Genomic DNA, 12,949 nt, shown 5'->3' on the forward strand with positions numbered 1-12,949 from the left:
CTCTAGCTTACATGCAACTTGGAAGCTCTGAGTGAACAGTGCACGCATGGCAAATTACAATGTGCAAGTTTTATTACAGAAAATGCAGACATATTGTGGCTCATGCTGTAGGACTTAAATCATCACATTAGGTCTTTATAAGAAATGGAGATTGCTCAGCCTCATGGGAAAGGCATTTGCATCTTCATCATTAGAGAGGCAACAAATTTCATCCATAAAGATGTGCCTAGAACAAATGGCAGCAAATTGTGGACACATGTTTTGCTTTAATTGGTCCTCATCAACTCAATCTAGCTAGTGACTTCAAAGAGCTCTTACTAAGAAACCTCTTCCAAATTTTTTGTTTTATTCTTTTTCTGTTTTTTTTTTCTTTTAATGTCTTAAGAGATTTCAGATTAAATAGAATCTTTGAAGATACAGTATGAAAGCATTACTTCTTTATAGTTTTACATCACATGTTTAATTACTTATTCATAAATTATGAATGACTAGATGTAAGGTAGCATCGCCCGGAGCCCCTGTCCTGGGCCAAGTGTAGTGCTACAATTTTTACAAACTCTACCTCTTGGCAGCTGGGATCAGATTCAAGCCAGCTACAGCTCTATGCAAAAGAGCAGCTGCTGCTGGTGCCATTTTCACATGCTATTCTTGATCAGCATGAATGGATGGAATGTGCTCTTTTTGGAAAGCACAGCAAAAGAATATGGATGGCAATAGAATGCTTACATAACTCATGTGAAATTCACCAAAAAACCCAGACATAACCTACAATCAAAATATTATTTATCTATGGGTCTGATTTTTAAAAATACAGCTAACAAATCTCACTGTTTGAAAATCAAACCAATATCTACATAAGTCTTTTCTTTCAGCCCCAAAGCCAAGAATTCCTCTAGAGTACAAGAGTCCTACTGTCTCAGACACTGCACAAACATAGCTGAACACAGCACAAATTAACAGAGGTGGAAAAGAATTCACAGATGAGTGTAGCCACTACTGGCCCAGTAGCACAGCTGGGACTCAAGCAAAATGTGACAAGCCTCATAACAACACACCAGTTCGGAGGTGAAACTGCTTCTTCCTACATTTCTTTACCACACGCACATCCACAAGCACACACAGAGTCTTGTCTCTCCAGCTGATCACTGTTTCTACAAAAAAACACCAAGACTTTGTTCCAGCTGTCCTAGATTTTCTATATTTATTTATGCCCTATGTACATATTTGCAAGAATGCATACATAGGGCACTTCTCCCTGTAGCCTTGAACCTCAATCACTCACTCATGTCACAGCAGACAAGATGAAAACACTGCCACGTTGTCAAGGCAGCACCACAGACCCACTTGTTGCAGTTGCAGATGAGGAAGGCGGGCAGGCGGAAGACATTGGTGAATCAGTCCAAAGCAGAATATCCTCTTTTGATTCTTTCTCTGAAGGTTTGCTTTTTCTTCAGCTGTATAGTAGCAGCAATTTTCCTCTTTTGTCCAAATGAAAAAAATAAGGCCATGCTGCAGGCCCTTCTTATACCATAAAGAACAGTTACAGGAAACATGTTAAAGTAATTTCCTCTTCCTTGGACGGAATGCACTCTCTTGGAGTTTGTTTTTAGCACTGTGATGTAACTGGGGAAAAAGTGAGCTTAAGTAACACACCTCAGTGCATCTAAAAGAAAGTCGATATAATAGAAATTAAGTAACTTGGGGGATCTTGTCATAGGCTTTTTATAAACCAACCAGCCAAAAAGCTCATTCCAGATGCCCAAAATATATAGCTTATATAGCTACAGTTGCTGCATTTGTTAATGAAAACTACATTTATTACATATTTTTGTTGCACTCATAAATTAAATAAATAAAGAAATAAAGCAGTTTCTTTATCTCTCATTAGAAGTAGTAAGTTCAGAATCCATCTTTTCACATTATATCACAGAGTTGACAACATTTTTGCACAGTCATACTGCATATATATGTGTGTGTGTATATACACATACACAGTTTTCTCAATTTTTCCCTCTTTATTATCAATGTTCCTCTATTTGCCACCTATCTCTTAAACATGTTACCCTGAAAAATACAGTTTAAAGCAGCGGGGATGACAAAGGGAAATGCTGCCAAGCAGGAAAGCATGGCGCCAAAAAAAAATTAAAATAGTTACAGAAAGACTCAACACTGTAATAGGTTGGATGAAGAGTATACCCTCCTTTTCCCTATGTGTTGGTAGAAATGTATTTATACAGTTCTGCTTCATATTTTCTTTACAAAGAACCTAATGTTGGTCCAGCAACCAAGCTGGTTTTAGAATTAAATCACATTTCAACATGGCAAATGGATGCAGCAAAGTATTCTGGGTCCTTAGCTATGGTAAAAATATCACAGCTCCCACTGCTCTCAGTGGGTTTCTGGTTAAAATTCTGCTTGAGGAGCTCTTCCTACATTGCACTCCAGCCAGGCACGAAATCTCTGGGAACCAAAGGTGTGCTGCTGGGCAGGTCATGTAGGCACATCTGGCCTAGCTTTATGCTCAAGCAAGATAGCTTTGGGTGCACCTCTGGAGACTTCCCTCTAAGGTCATGAGGACACAGCTCTGTTTCTCCTATGTCATAGGAGAAACTGTAAATAGGAATAGGAACACCAACCAACCTAGCAAAGCAAAAGAAATCTCACACTATACTCTGATGACAACGAGTAAAGATATGATAGTAACCAGATTTCTGTAACAGTCCACAAACTACTCCTTAGAGTTAATTTTCACACACTCTAAACTAACAGTCCTTCCATTGCTCATTCCATGCATACTAATCATGTTTTCCTGGTTTTTCTCTTGCTTGGGCCCGAATAAGGGAAATCCATACAAAATTGTCTATGAAAACGTGTATATTGGAGAGAGACATTCTGCCAAATTGAAGTGACAACATTAAAAATCTCATTTTTTTTTCATTTTTACTGGAAATTAGCAATTTCCCTTGAGAAACATGACAGCAAGTAGCTATATTTTGTCTAGTCCTACTTTATTTAATCTCTACAACTTTGAAGCAAAGTTGTTGCTTATGATGCTTGCACTGAGAATTTTCAGTTTACAGAACAACAGTCAATACTGTTTTACACCTAAAACCTTCCCTTACTTCCATGAACAGGGGAGCCAGACCCTGTCTACACAGTCTAAATTCCATCTGATGTTTTTGCTGGACTTTCATACTGGATGGACTCTTTAGAAAGCCAAATCTTAGGAATAAAAAGAAATTTGTCATCTCAGGAAGTGGCACAGAATTTAGGTCTGTGTGAGTCTAGATTTTTCCTCACTCATACATCTTTTATTGAGTGGCAACCACCAGAAATGCAAAGTGGGATGGATCCCTCTTGCAAAAATGTCGCATTATTTCTTCCAGCCACCATCCTCTGTACCTACATCTCATTTTTCTGAGGGTGTTCACAGTTACAAGACATAGCAAATAAATTTTAATCTTGTACAAAGCTCTGCAGAATCAGCTGATCCTTCAACTCATTTTTTTAATACATCTCCCAATATCTCAGACAACAGGGTAATTTAACTTCCATATGGTTCCTCCAGGTACCTGAAGTAAGACACATGGTTAAGTACTTCCTTGAATTGTGCCCTGCATAAATATTACTATCTTACGTAAGAATTTGAATAGTTCCCTTCTTACAGAATAAAAATTAATATTTACTTACTAAACAGTTGGCAATAGAGGACCTGTAAGCTTCTCTTCATGGTATCATGTGGTCCTGCTGGTCTGCCAGTTTATTCATGATTCTGTCAAAAAAAATCAAGAGAAGGAGAAAATTATGTATGAAAAATATAGGTTGCCTTGATGTACCTGTTCGTTACAAAGTAAGATGAAGCTTCATAGGAAAATTGTATTGATAAGCAATGGGAAATTGCCTAATTGCACTTTGCTTCTTTAGCCATGCTCTCCAAGAGCTTGGCAGGGACAGATAGAGTTATGGCCAAACGGGAAAATTTCTCAAGAGTATACAAAATAAACACACTGAAAATCACTTTCATGTCGTGCTTATGGCTTGATAAAATTAATTTTATAGGAGTCTTTTTCATTTGCAGAAAGAGTCCTCAGCGGAGAAGCAAACGCAAGATGCAAACACCACCAGGCCACTGTGCTGGGCACATGGGGCTGTAGTTTTCTCCCTGAGCCTCCTCTTTTCACATCCCTCAAGAAGTACAAGTAGAAAGCCCACCCCCACCTTCCCCAATGAAAATTGTAGTGGTGCCAGCATGGAGGAGATCTCATACTCTTCTGAAATGGTAGCACAGAGGACAGCTTTGTCCTGGCATTTTTAGCTTCATGTTAGTCAGCTGTTGCAGGTCATATCCCTTCCTGATATATCCCACCAGCTACCTGGGCTGGAGAACCTTCCCTGTGTCTTTAGACATTTTCTGTTTCTCCTAAACAGAACTGTCTTGGTGTAGAAAGGGATCTCATAATTCTTGCACCTGCTGTCTGAAAATGCTACGTGGCAAAAATATGTGACCACCCTACCTCCCTGCCTTTGACCACTTGGGGAGTAACTAGTAACATGTTATGTGTCCTCAGATGGTATTTTCAAATACTTGACATGGATATTTTTTCACTTTGGCTTAAAAAATATTATGAAAAAATAAATCCCAATCATGCTGATATTAATTATTCACACTGTGAGGAAAACAAATGCATAAATCAGAAGTGAAAAGCAAATGTGGTCCCAAAGCACTGCTGTGAGTAATGTCGCACTGAGTGCCCAAAGACAACACAGCATTTAAGCTCTTTTTTCCAGAAAAATGAATTTGCTAAACATTCAAAACAACCTCTGAAAAGCAGGACACTGAGATCACCTTCCTGAAAGGTCCCTGGTCAACATTAAATAAAATGTAGTATCCTCTATCTTTCAATTCAACACAGTTTCATCTTCTGAACTCCTAGGGACATTTCTGAGTCATTTCAGAGCTTACTTAAAATGCAACCTTGAAGACATAAGATAAACAAGTCAAACCAATGAATAACACCTTTGAACTTTATAAATGCTGCAGAGTTTGTGAAAAAAGAACTATGTTTGACTTTTATGTGGAAACTCAAAATGATCATGACTTTTTAGCCTGTAACAAAAGATGCATGGGTTTTGTTAAGTTAGTCCACACGGAAATTTATGCACACAAATGCTGTGTGTTTGGATTCTCCGACACTTTCCATTTAAAACTGGACCTTAAAAACATCTCAGTAACTTGCAGAAATGCCAGTAGTTGCTAGGTGTTTTCTCCTTAATAGAAGCAATCACCTGTAAATTATCTTCCAATTTTTAATTAGAATCAATGTTAGATTCATGCCATAGTTTTCTCATGGAAGCTTGCTGAGGGACTTCTTTTGCCCTTTTTTCCTTGTGGTTTACCAAATGACAAACCAGATGTAGTAAAAAAACCTCAGTCCTTATGCATAAACAGACATCACATAGCCTATTACAGCACTCTTCAAAGAAGCATATACAAAAGGTCTGTGTTTAGCAGCCACTAAGATATTAATAAAAATACATGCAGGAAGAGAAAAAAACCATATAAGCCACCAGCAGTGTAGCTACCATATACCCAAGTACTCTTACAAAGTACAAATAAATTGTGTTAAAACAGGATTTACAATCACTAACCCATCTGAAGTCATAAAAATACAATGGAAAAAAGGGAAAATCTGAAATTGCAACCCTAAATGGACATTATTGGCTTTGTATAATTTGAACTACGCTTGGCAATGTTGACGTGATGCAGTTCTTGGCTGTGAACTACAATTTTTTTTTGTATTTCTCTTCCATCTCCATATTAATGCTACCCATAATAAATAAAGGTATTTACTTATAAATTCTGGTATTGTGGTTAAAATAAATTGTATGCTTTTGTATATATCTTTATTTAGACCGGTAATTTAACTTGCGCTAAGAAATATGAACTAGTGTGCATATGGGGAAAGAAACAAAAGTTGTCACTGAAAAACTTGAATTATGTTCTTCTGTTGGTTTCAGTTAGAAGATTTACACTTTTGACCACGTGGCCATAAATTTATACATAGAGAACTCAGTGAACATACGTAAATGAAATGTTGCCATTAATTTACAATGTCTCAATTTCTTCCAAGTCCTTAGTGTGATTTGGGCTTAATAGAAGAGAACATTTCAGTCAGAAGGGACCCACACTGATCATCTAGTTCAACTAATTTGTATTTAAACGTATGGAAAACACTGCAGTTAAGCTTTCCACAGTTTTGATACCTTATTTCTTGTATACAGGAAATATGTGAAAAACAAGGATTTGTTTTACTTTAAGGCAAGAGACATCTAATAAGATTTATTTGTATAACTTTGGAATCCCAGGAACACCAATGATGGTTTGCCAAAGGCAGAGACTGCTTGCAATGATTATCAAGGCTGCACAAAATTGAGGCAGAAGAACCAGCCCTTTAAGTCCCTGAATCAAGACCTGACTTGAGAACAGAGGAACCACTGCTGCACCCACCCAGGTGAAAGCTCCAGCAAGCCCATTACCCTAACTTTAACATGAGCTGCAAGCAGGACAGCAGGGAAATGATTTGTGAAACAGCCTCGGTGCAAGGTAGTCTTTACACCCTGGTATAGCTTGTTCTCTCTCTAGCAACCCTGAATGGAATAAATTACCTAAGGTGCCATATTTTTTTAACTTGAAAATGATTATTCCTTACTTATCTCTTCCAGTTCGTACAATTTTAGTCGCTCATTACATCATTTAGAATCTCTTTTTCAAGCTGAGGAATTCCTGTCTTTTTGCTTCTTTCATAAACAAGATATACCTTATGTCTGATAACTACCATGCCTTAAGCTGAACATATCCATTCCAGTTCAGATCTGAGGAGTAGGGAACAAAATCGCATGCAGCCACCCAAACTTGAGTGTGTACTGGAGTTTTATATTGCAGTGATATTTCCTGTTTCCTCTCTACTCTCTTTCCAGTTGTGCCTACAATTCTCTTTGTCTTCATGAGCTCCACTCCGCTGTTTTATAGAGTTGACTGCTGAGTAACAATAACTCACCTGAAGTCTATCCTCAGGTATTTAGAGCTAGGACTAATTTTTGCCTAGGATGGGACTTTGAAATTGTCATCATAGAATGGGACTTTGAAATTGTGGATGGGACTTTGAAATTGTCATCACAGAATTTCATCTGCCATTTTTACCATGCAATCATTTACTACCTTGACTTTTCTGAGAGATAGCAACGAAGAGCTGAATTGCTGTTATTATTATTAATATTATTACACTACAAATCTATACCTATAGGATATAAGGACTTCTGAAGTTGCCACAGTCTCTAAAATAATACCTTCCAATCACGGCAATTCTTTTGTACCTCTAAGAAGACAAAGCAAAGTCTCATGGTCAGACATTTCAATAGCTGCACAGGAAACCTCCTTTCCGAGTATCAACCTATGTCCAGCCATCACAATACTCTCGCATGGCCCTGCAGGCGCATCTAATCCAAAAATTCTTTCCCTGGATTTTGGAGTCTTTATCTTATGAAAATCTTTTGCAGGTCTCCTGTGATAAATACATTTATTTATCACAATCAAGAAAGGTTACAGATTGAGTGGCTGGTAGCTGAGAGTGCCCTAGTTCACCAACCCGTGTTCTCTTAGGTATGCAAGTATGTAATTTTAGGCACTGAGAGATTAGCAAAGTTGTGCATATGCAGATGGAAAATGCAGACACACAGCCAGCTCCTGACTTTGGGCAGTTTAATTTAAAACCAGAGTAACACCACCTATTCTAAATACACAAACTGTCACTTACAAGAAAAAAAAAAAAGGATGAGTAGAAACAGAAGTGGTCTTGGAAAAAAATTTAGTTGGAAAATGCATGCTAAACTTCAATAATCCAAAATCTAATGTGAGTCTCTGAGTTTTGTATCAATTTCATACTCCTCACTCATTTCTCCAACTCTTCCCTGAGGTTTTTTGGGAGCAGACTTCTCCACATTACTAATTTTGAAACATACTGAGTTTTAATGTTCAAGAAGCCATTCTGAGTATTTGAGGGAATTATCTGATACAAATATACCTGATCCTTGAGATTTTATTTTTTTTAAAGTATTCTAAACTTAATTTCCTAGATTTTGGTCTCCACGTGAATGGGCATACTCCCAATTGCTCTGAACTCCCTCTGAAAACCAGGAAATAAAGGTGTAATTAGGACTTTCACCCCAGTTCTATACTGCAAGTCATATTGGTGTACCTACTGACATACTTTGAAACAAAGTAATAAAGTTAGTGCAAGTTTGTAGTCAAATCAATTTCAAGTTTGAAATACCCATCTTCAATACTTAAATTAGAGGAAATTTTTATGCAGAAAAGGTGTCACATGCCTCACCACAGATACCTGTATTCAAAAATATTGGTTAAGCACTTTGTGTCTGAAATGGACTAACATATTTTGCATTTTTTAGTACACAATATTTCACATGTAGTTTATCTTACCAAGATGATGAATAGATGTGTGAAATCCCTGTGGACATCCAGCAATATTGTCTTTCACAGTAAGTGATCCCCTCAACATCTCAGTTAAATTAAAGAGGACAATGAAGACATAATGATGGATTGAAGACAAAAGAGTCCAAAACAGCTGACAGCTCCCAGCCATTCATTATGTCTGATGGGAAAAAAAATGCCAACCAGACCTTAAATTAAAGAAAAAAATAGAGGAGAAAGAACAGAAGATACACGTTGAAGCAAAGCTAACAGTTAGTGGAGAACCCTTTTTCATTGTCTGTCAAATGGAAACAGGGAGACTGAAACAATGAAGCTGAAAAATGGTAATGAAAAGAGGAGACAGGAAAAAGACATGCCACTCCCATCCATAAAGCACATCAACCTCATTATGCTATTCCTGACTGCCTTCTCTCCACTATGGATCATTCTGGAAAAAAGAAAAAGCTGCATCACAGACAGTTTTCAACAATAGTATTTCTGCAGAAAATGAAGGAGAAAAAGGAGACAGAAGTACTTCCATCTCTAATCTTTTTTTACTCCCCTATCAAGGAAACCCAGCCCTGATCCTTTCAGTATAATATTGCCCCAGGATGTTCAACAAATTTCTTACAAGACATCAACAGCAGAGGCTCCTCACTTACAACTCAAGAGAGCTGGGAGCACCCCCAGGAGTTACTCCCCCAGTGTAAGTTCCACCACCAAGATCTTCATCCACTGCTTCCCACAGGTTAGTCACAGTGGGTATTCCAGTGTGCCTCATAAAATGAAGCAGGTATCCTCTTCTTGGCTACACAGGGCTCAAGCACAGCTTTATGTTTTCCAGCTTTCATGATTTGTTTCTTAATTTTATGGCCTACTTCCACAATCCAGATGTTATTTTGCAAAATTTATATCTCAAAAAGCTTCAGGGCATGCTAATAAAAAGATGATTAACTTGCAGCAGTAAGATTCCTCTGAGTAAGAATTCTCTGTTCTTGTTCAACATGTGCCACATTGTTTGCTGTGATTTATTTCCCACTGCTTAGAACATGCAAACCACCATCACCATCTTTCTTCATAACATCCTGAGTGCAGCATTTTTTATATTTATGTCCACTTTATACTTAGATCTTTCAGCACTTTTTGAAGTGGATTCTTCTTTGCTGATCTAAGAATGAGCAATTCATATCTACTTCCAAAATTATCCTCAGAAGTGTACACCCTTTGCTTTCCTAAAGTCTCCACAGAGTAGGGTCTACCCTCAGGATATCACAGCTCAATAAAACCAGTCTTGGTGGTGGAGTGCAGGCCTTGTCATATGTGCATAAGGAATAGTCAGGTAGGAACTGAACTAGAGCTACTACCATGCCTTTCTTGCATCCTATGTGACAAGAACTTGGAAGCAGAGAACCACAGAGCATCCAGAACAAAACCCCAACTTTCCCAAAGCCTCGCCTCTCTGAATTCAGATGCAGAACATCTACAATCCCCACTGGGCCTGAGGCTGGCCGTGGTTTTTCTTGTACTGGTGTTTGAATCCATACCTCCCCATTAGCACAAAGATAAACACCAGTCAAGAAAAACACACAGAAAAAGTAGTGTTGATACTCAAGGAAACCCTGACAGCAATTTCTTCCTCTTCCTCAGCTTCCCTACTTCATCAGTAACTGTTGAAGTCGCCATCCCCCATCTCTCTAACATAACAGTCCAAATGACTGTGTTCCCACAGCCCTCCTCCCGGCTGTGACAGTGTTTCCATGAACAACTCTAGACAAGATGACCACTTAAAGGCTACTGTCATTTGTGTGGCAAGTGGAGAACACTGACAGCTAGCTCACCCTTCACCATCCTCCTTTGTTCACATGTCAAACCTGGGGCATGTTGATGAAAGGGAGAGACCTAGAATCGTGGGATTCACTGTCATAAAAACAGATGGGCATGAAGAACCTCACATCTAAGCAACCACGGCCAGGGGAAGGACTTAGTCTGAGAAGGCCAGGTGAAACTGCTGTTGCCTTTGGCTATTTAATGTCTGGGCATCTATGGTCATCTCATGAACAATCACTGAACAGCAAAAGACAGTCATTCAAGGGGTAGGGAAAAATATCAGGGCAGAAATGAAAGGTCATTTCACAAGAGACATGACCATTTTGGAAAATTTTTAGAATGAGAAAAGAAGAAGCCTTTCCTTTACATCATTCATGTCTGAGAAGCTAACATCTTCCTAAAGACCAAACTGACTTAGCAGCTGTAGGGATAATTAGAATTTGGTCATTAACACATATTAGGGTTGGAGAGGGGAAGAATTCTGTGCTCATTTTAAAACTTGTATATGACTGAATATAAAATATTCAATGATGAAATAGGAAATTTTTTTTTGAAATCCCTGTGGACACCTAGCAATATTCTCTTTCCTAGTAAGTAATCCCCTCAATACATGTGAATATATGGGCATTTGAAACCTTGATAAAGAAATTTTATTGTACACCTTGAAACATGCTGTTTTGGATAACTGAAGAAAAAAAGTCCAACTTCTCTGAGTTTCAAGGAGAATAATCTTTCACAATACAACATGAAAAAAAAAGTGAAACAACTGAGTCAAGAAAGTTGTACAGAAAAAGTCCTTAGTGAAAAGCACATTTCACTGTCATCTTGAAAAGACTTTTTTTTAAAAAATGAAATATGACAGATTTAAGACTAAGTTGTGTAGTTTTTCAGAATTTTCTTTGTGGGTCTTATGAGAGCCAAACCAAAGAAAATCTTTTAATATTCAAGATCGTGATGAAAATTTAACTGGCTGGACTACACCAAAGAAGCATTCAGCAGTGGAAATTGCCTGCTCTTTGACAGGAAACTTTATAACCTTTGGAAGCTCTCCTGCTAAAAGACTTTTTTAGCACACAAGACAATGTTAGTAAAGATATCTCTATAACTTCTGGAAAAATAAGGAAAATACAGCTTGTTCTTCCTTCTCAGTCACAGCAGGGAATGGATGTAGAAACAAGCTCTACTTCCACATCACTCTTGTGATGGTGGGTTTTCCCTGAAGGATCTTCCATAGCATCTTGCGGGCCTCGGGATGTCCACACTGTGGATGTGACATTTAATTTATTCACTGAAACTCTCTCTGCAGAGAGCAAGGGACTGGCTCCTCTGAAGCCTGATGCCTATGTCCTGTTTAAAATGCCTCTCTTGGGAGGAGGGGGACCATCCCTTATGTGGGGCTGTTTCTCTCCACTGAGTTTCAGACGGCTGTAGGTCAATCAATGGATTTCAGCCCGTAATATTGAAAATGAGGATGTCAACATTTGTAAAAGGAATCTCACCCAGAGCTTTTTCCAGCTACAAAGATTTCAAGGCTTATGGGGTTAACTTCTCTGCAGCTGTGTTAAACTACTCTCTTGTTCCCATTGTGTAGGATATACAATAAAAAAAGACTTAATGTAAAGGACAGGCAAGCAAATAGCTTTGCCTGCATTATAATAAACATAGGAGAGTGAAAGAGGGGTTTACCTTTGTGAAGCAGCTGAAACCAAGCTTTTCACACTATTCAGCTTGATTAAATGCAAGTATTTCAAGTAGAGAAGAAAAAAAGCACGCAAAAGAGAAGGTACTATTTCCCCTCTCTTATAATATGGCGCTGTATTCCTAAGGCAGATTGACAAATTTTCAAGAATGGAAAGCATCAGCTGTACACAAAGAGGAGTATGCATGCTCTGCGTGTCTGAAATTCAGGCCAAAATACCAGTTTCACAAAGATGCTTAAGTACTTCAAAAAGCAAGTCCTGTGCTGTCAAACATACTGTATTGGAGCCCTGAAAACAGTATTACACAGGCCTCAGATGACTTTAAAGGAAATCTATAGTAGAGATGGAAACATCTCAATGTAACATCTTAACTGCAAGATCATCTTCCCTTTAGTGAACCTCACAATTAACCAGCTAAACAAATAACCCTTAAGACACCACCACAAAGGAGGCTCGATATTGTCCATCAGCATTATTTGATTTACAGTGAACTAAAGATGCAAGCTAAGAGAGGAAAGTGACTCTGATCGTTTTGACAAAAATCTCACATACTGAGGTTTGGCTTTGAAAACTTCATCTGTAAAAAAGGTCCCTTGTACTAACTTTCCTCAAGAGACTGTAAAGATTAAGGAGATTAAAGGATATGCAAGAAGAAAAAGATGGAGATAGGCTAATTAAGTTGGGGGCCATCTCTAGGGGAATTTCAACTGACCTGCTGTAAGATAAGCACAGCAGACCCGAGTACAAGACCCATCCATTCTGCCTTGCCTCTCAACTCCCTAGGCTGGTTTACATCTACAAAGGACAGAGGAAATAACCACCCGTGAAGGATGCCAATGTAGTGCTCCTCTGGCTCCATCAGATGCTGACCCAGCCTTTCTGAAAACTGAAGATGGGTGAAGAAGAAGAACTTTGAATCAGGTCGGAGTGCCCT

At 38.4% G+C, this 12,949-nt stretch overlaps 1 protein-coding gene across 6 annotated transcripts in view; it reads right to left on the bottom strand.

Annotated features, from left to right (window-relative positions):
• TMEM108 (transmembrane protein 108) overlaps positions 1-12,949 on the bottom strand; it is a 161,977-nt gene that overhangs the window by 79,905 nt on the left and 69,123 nt on the right. For 5 of the 6 annotated variants that reach the window (XM_032106606.1, XM_032106597.1, XM_032106613.1 and 2 more), the window contains one exon: positions 3,691-3,772. In XM_032106606.1, coding sequence (XP_031962497.1) covers positions 3,691-3,730 — 40 coding nt within the window. In that variant the 5' untranslated portion in view covers positions 3,731-3,772. Of the gene's footprint in view, positions 1-1,344; positions 1,484-3,690; positions 3,773-12,949 lie in introns of those variants that run through there. The other variant, XM_032106589.1, reaches the window with a different exon arrangement.

The sequence above is a fragment of the Corvus moneduloides genome, chromosome 1 (genome assembly GCF_009650955.1).
Source record: "Corvus moneduloides isolate bCorMon1 chromosome 1, bCorMon1.pri, whole genome shotgun sequence".
Classification (NCBI taxonomy): Eukaryota; Metazoa; Chordata; class Aves; order Passeriformes; family Corvidae; genus Corvus; species Corvus moneduloides.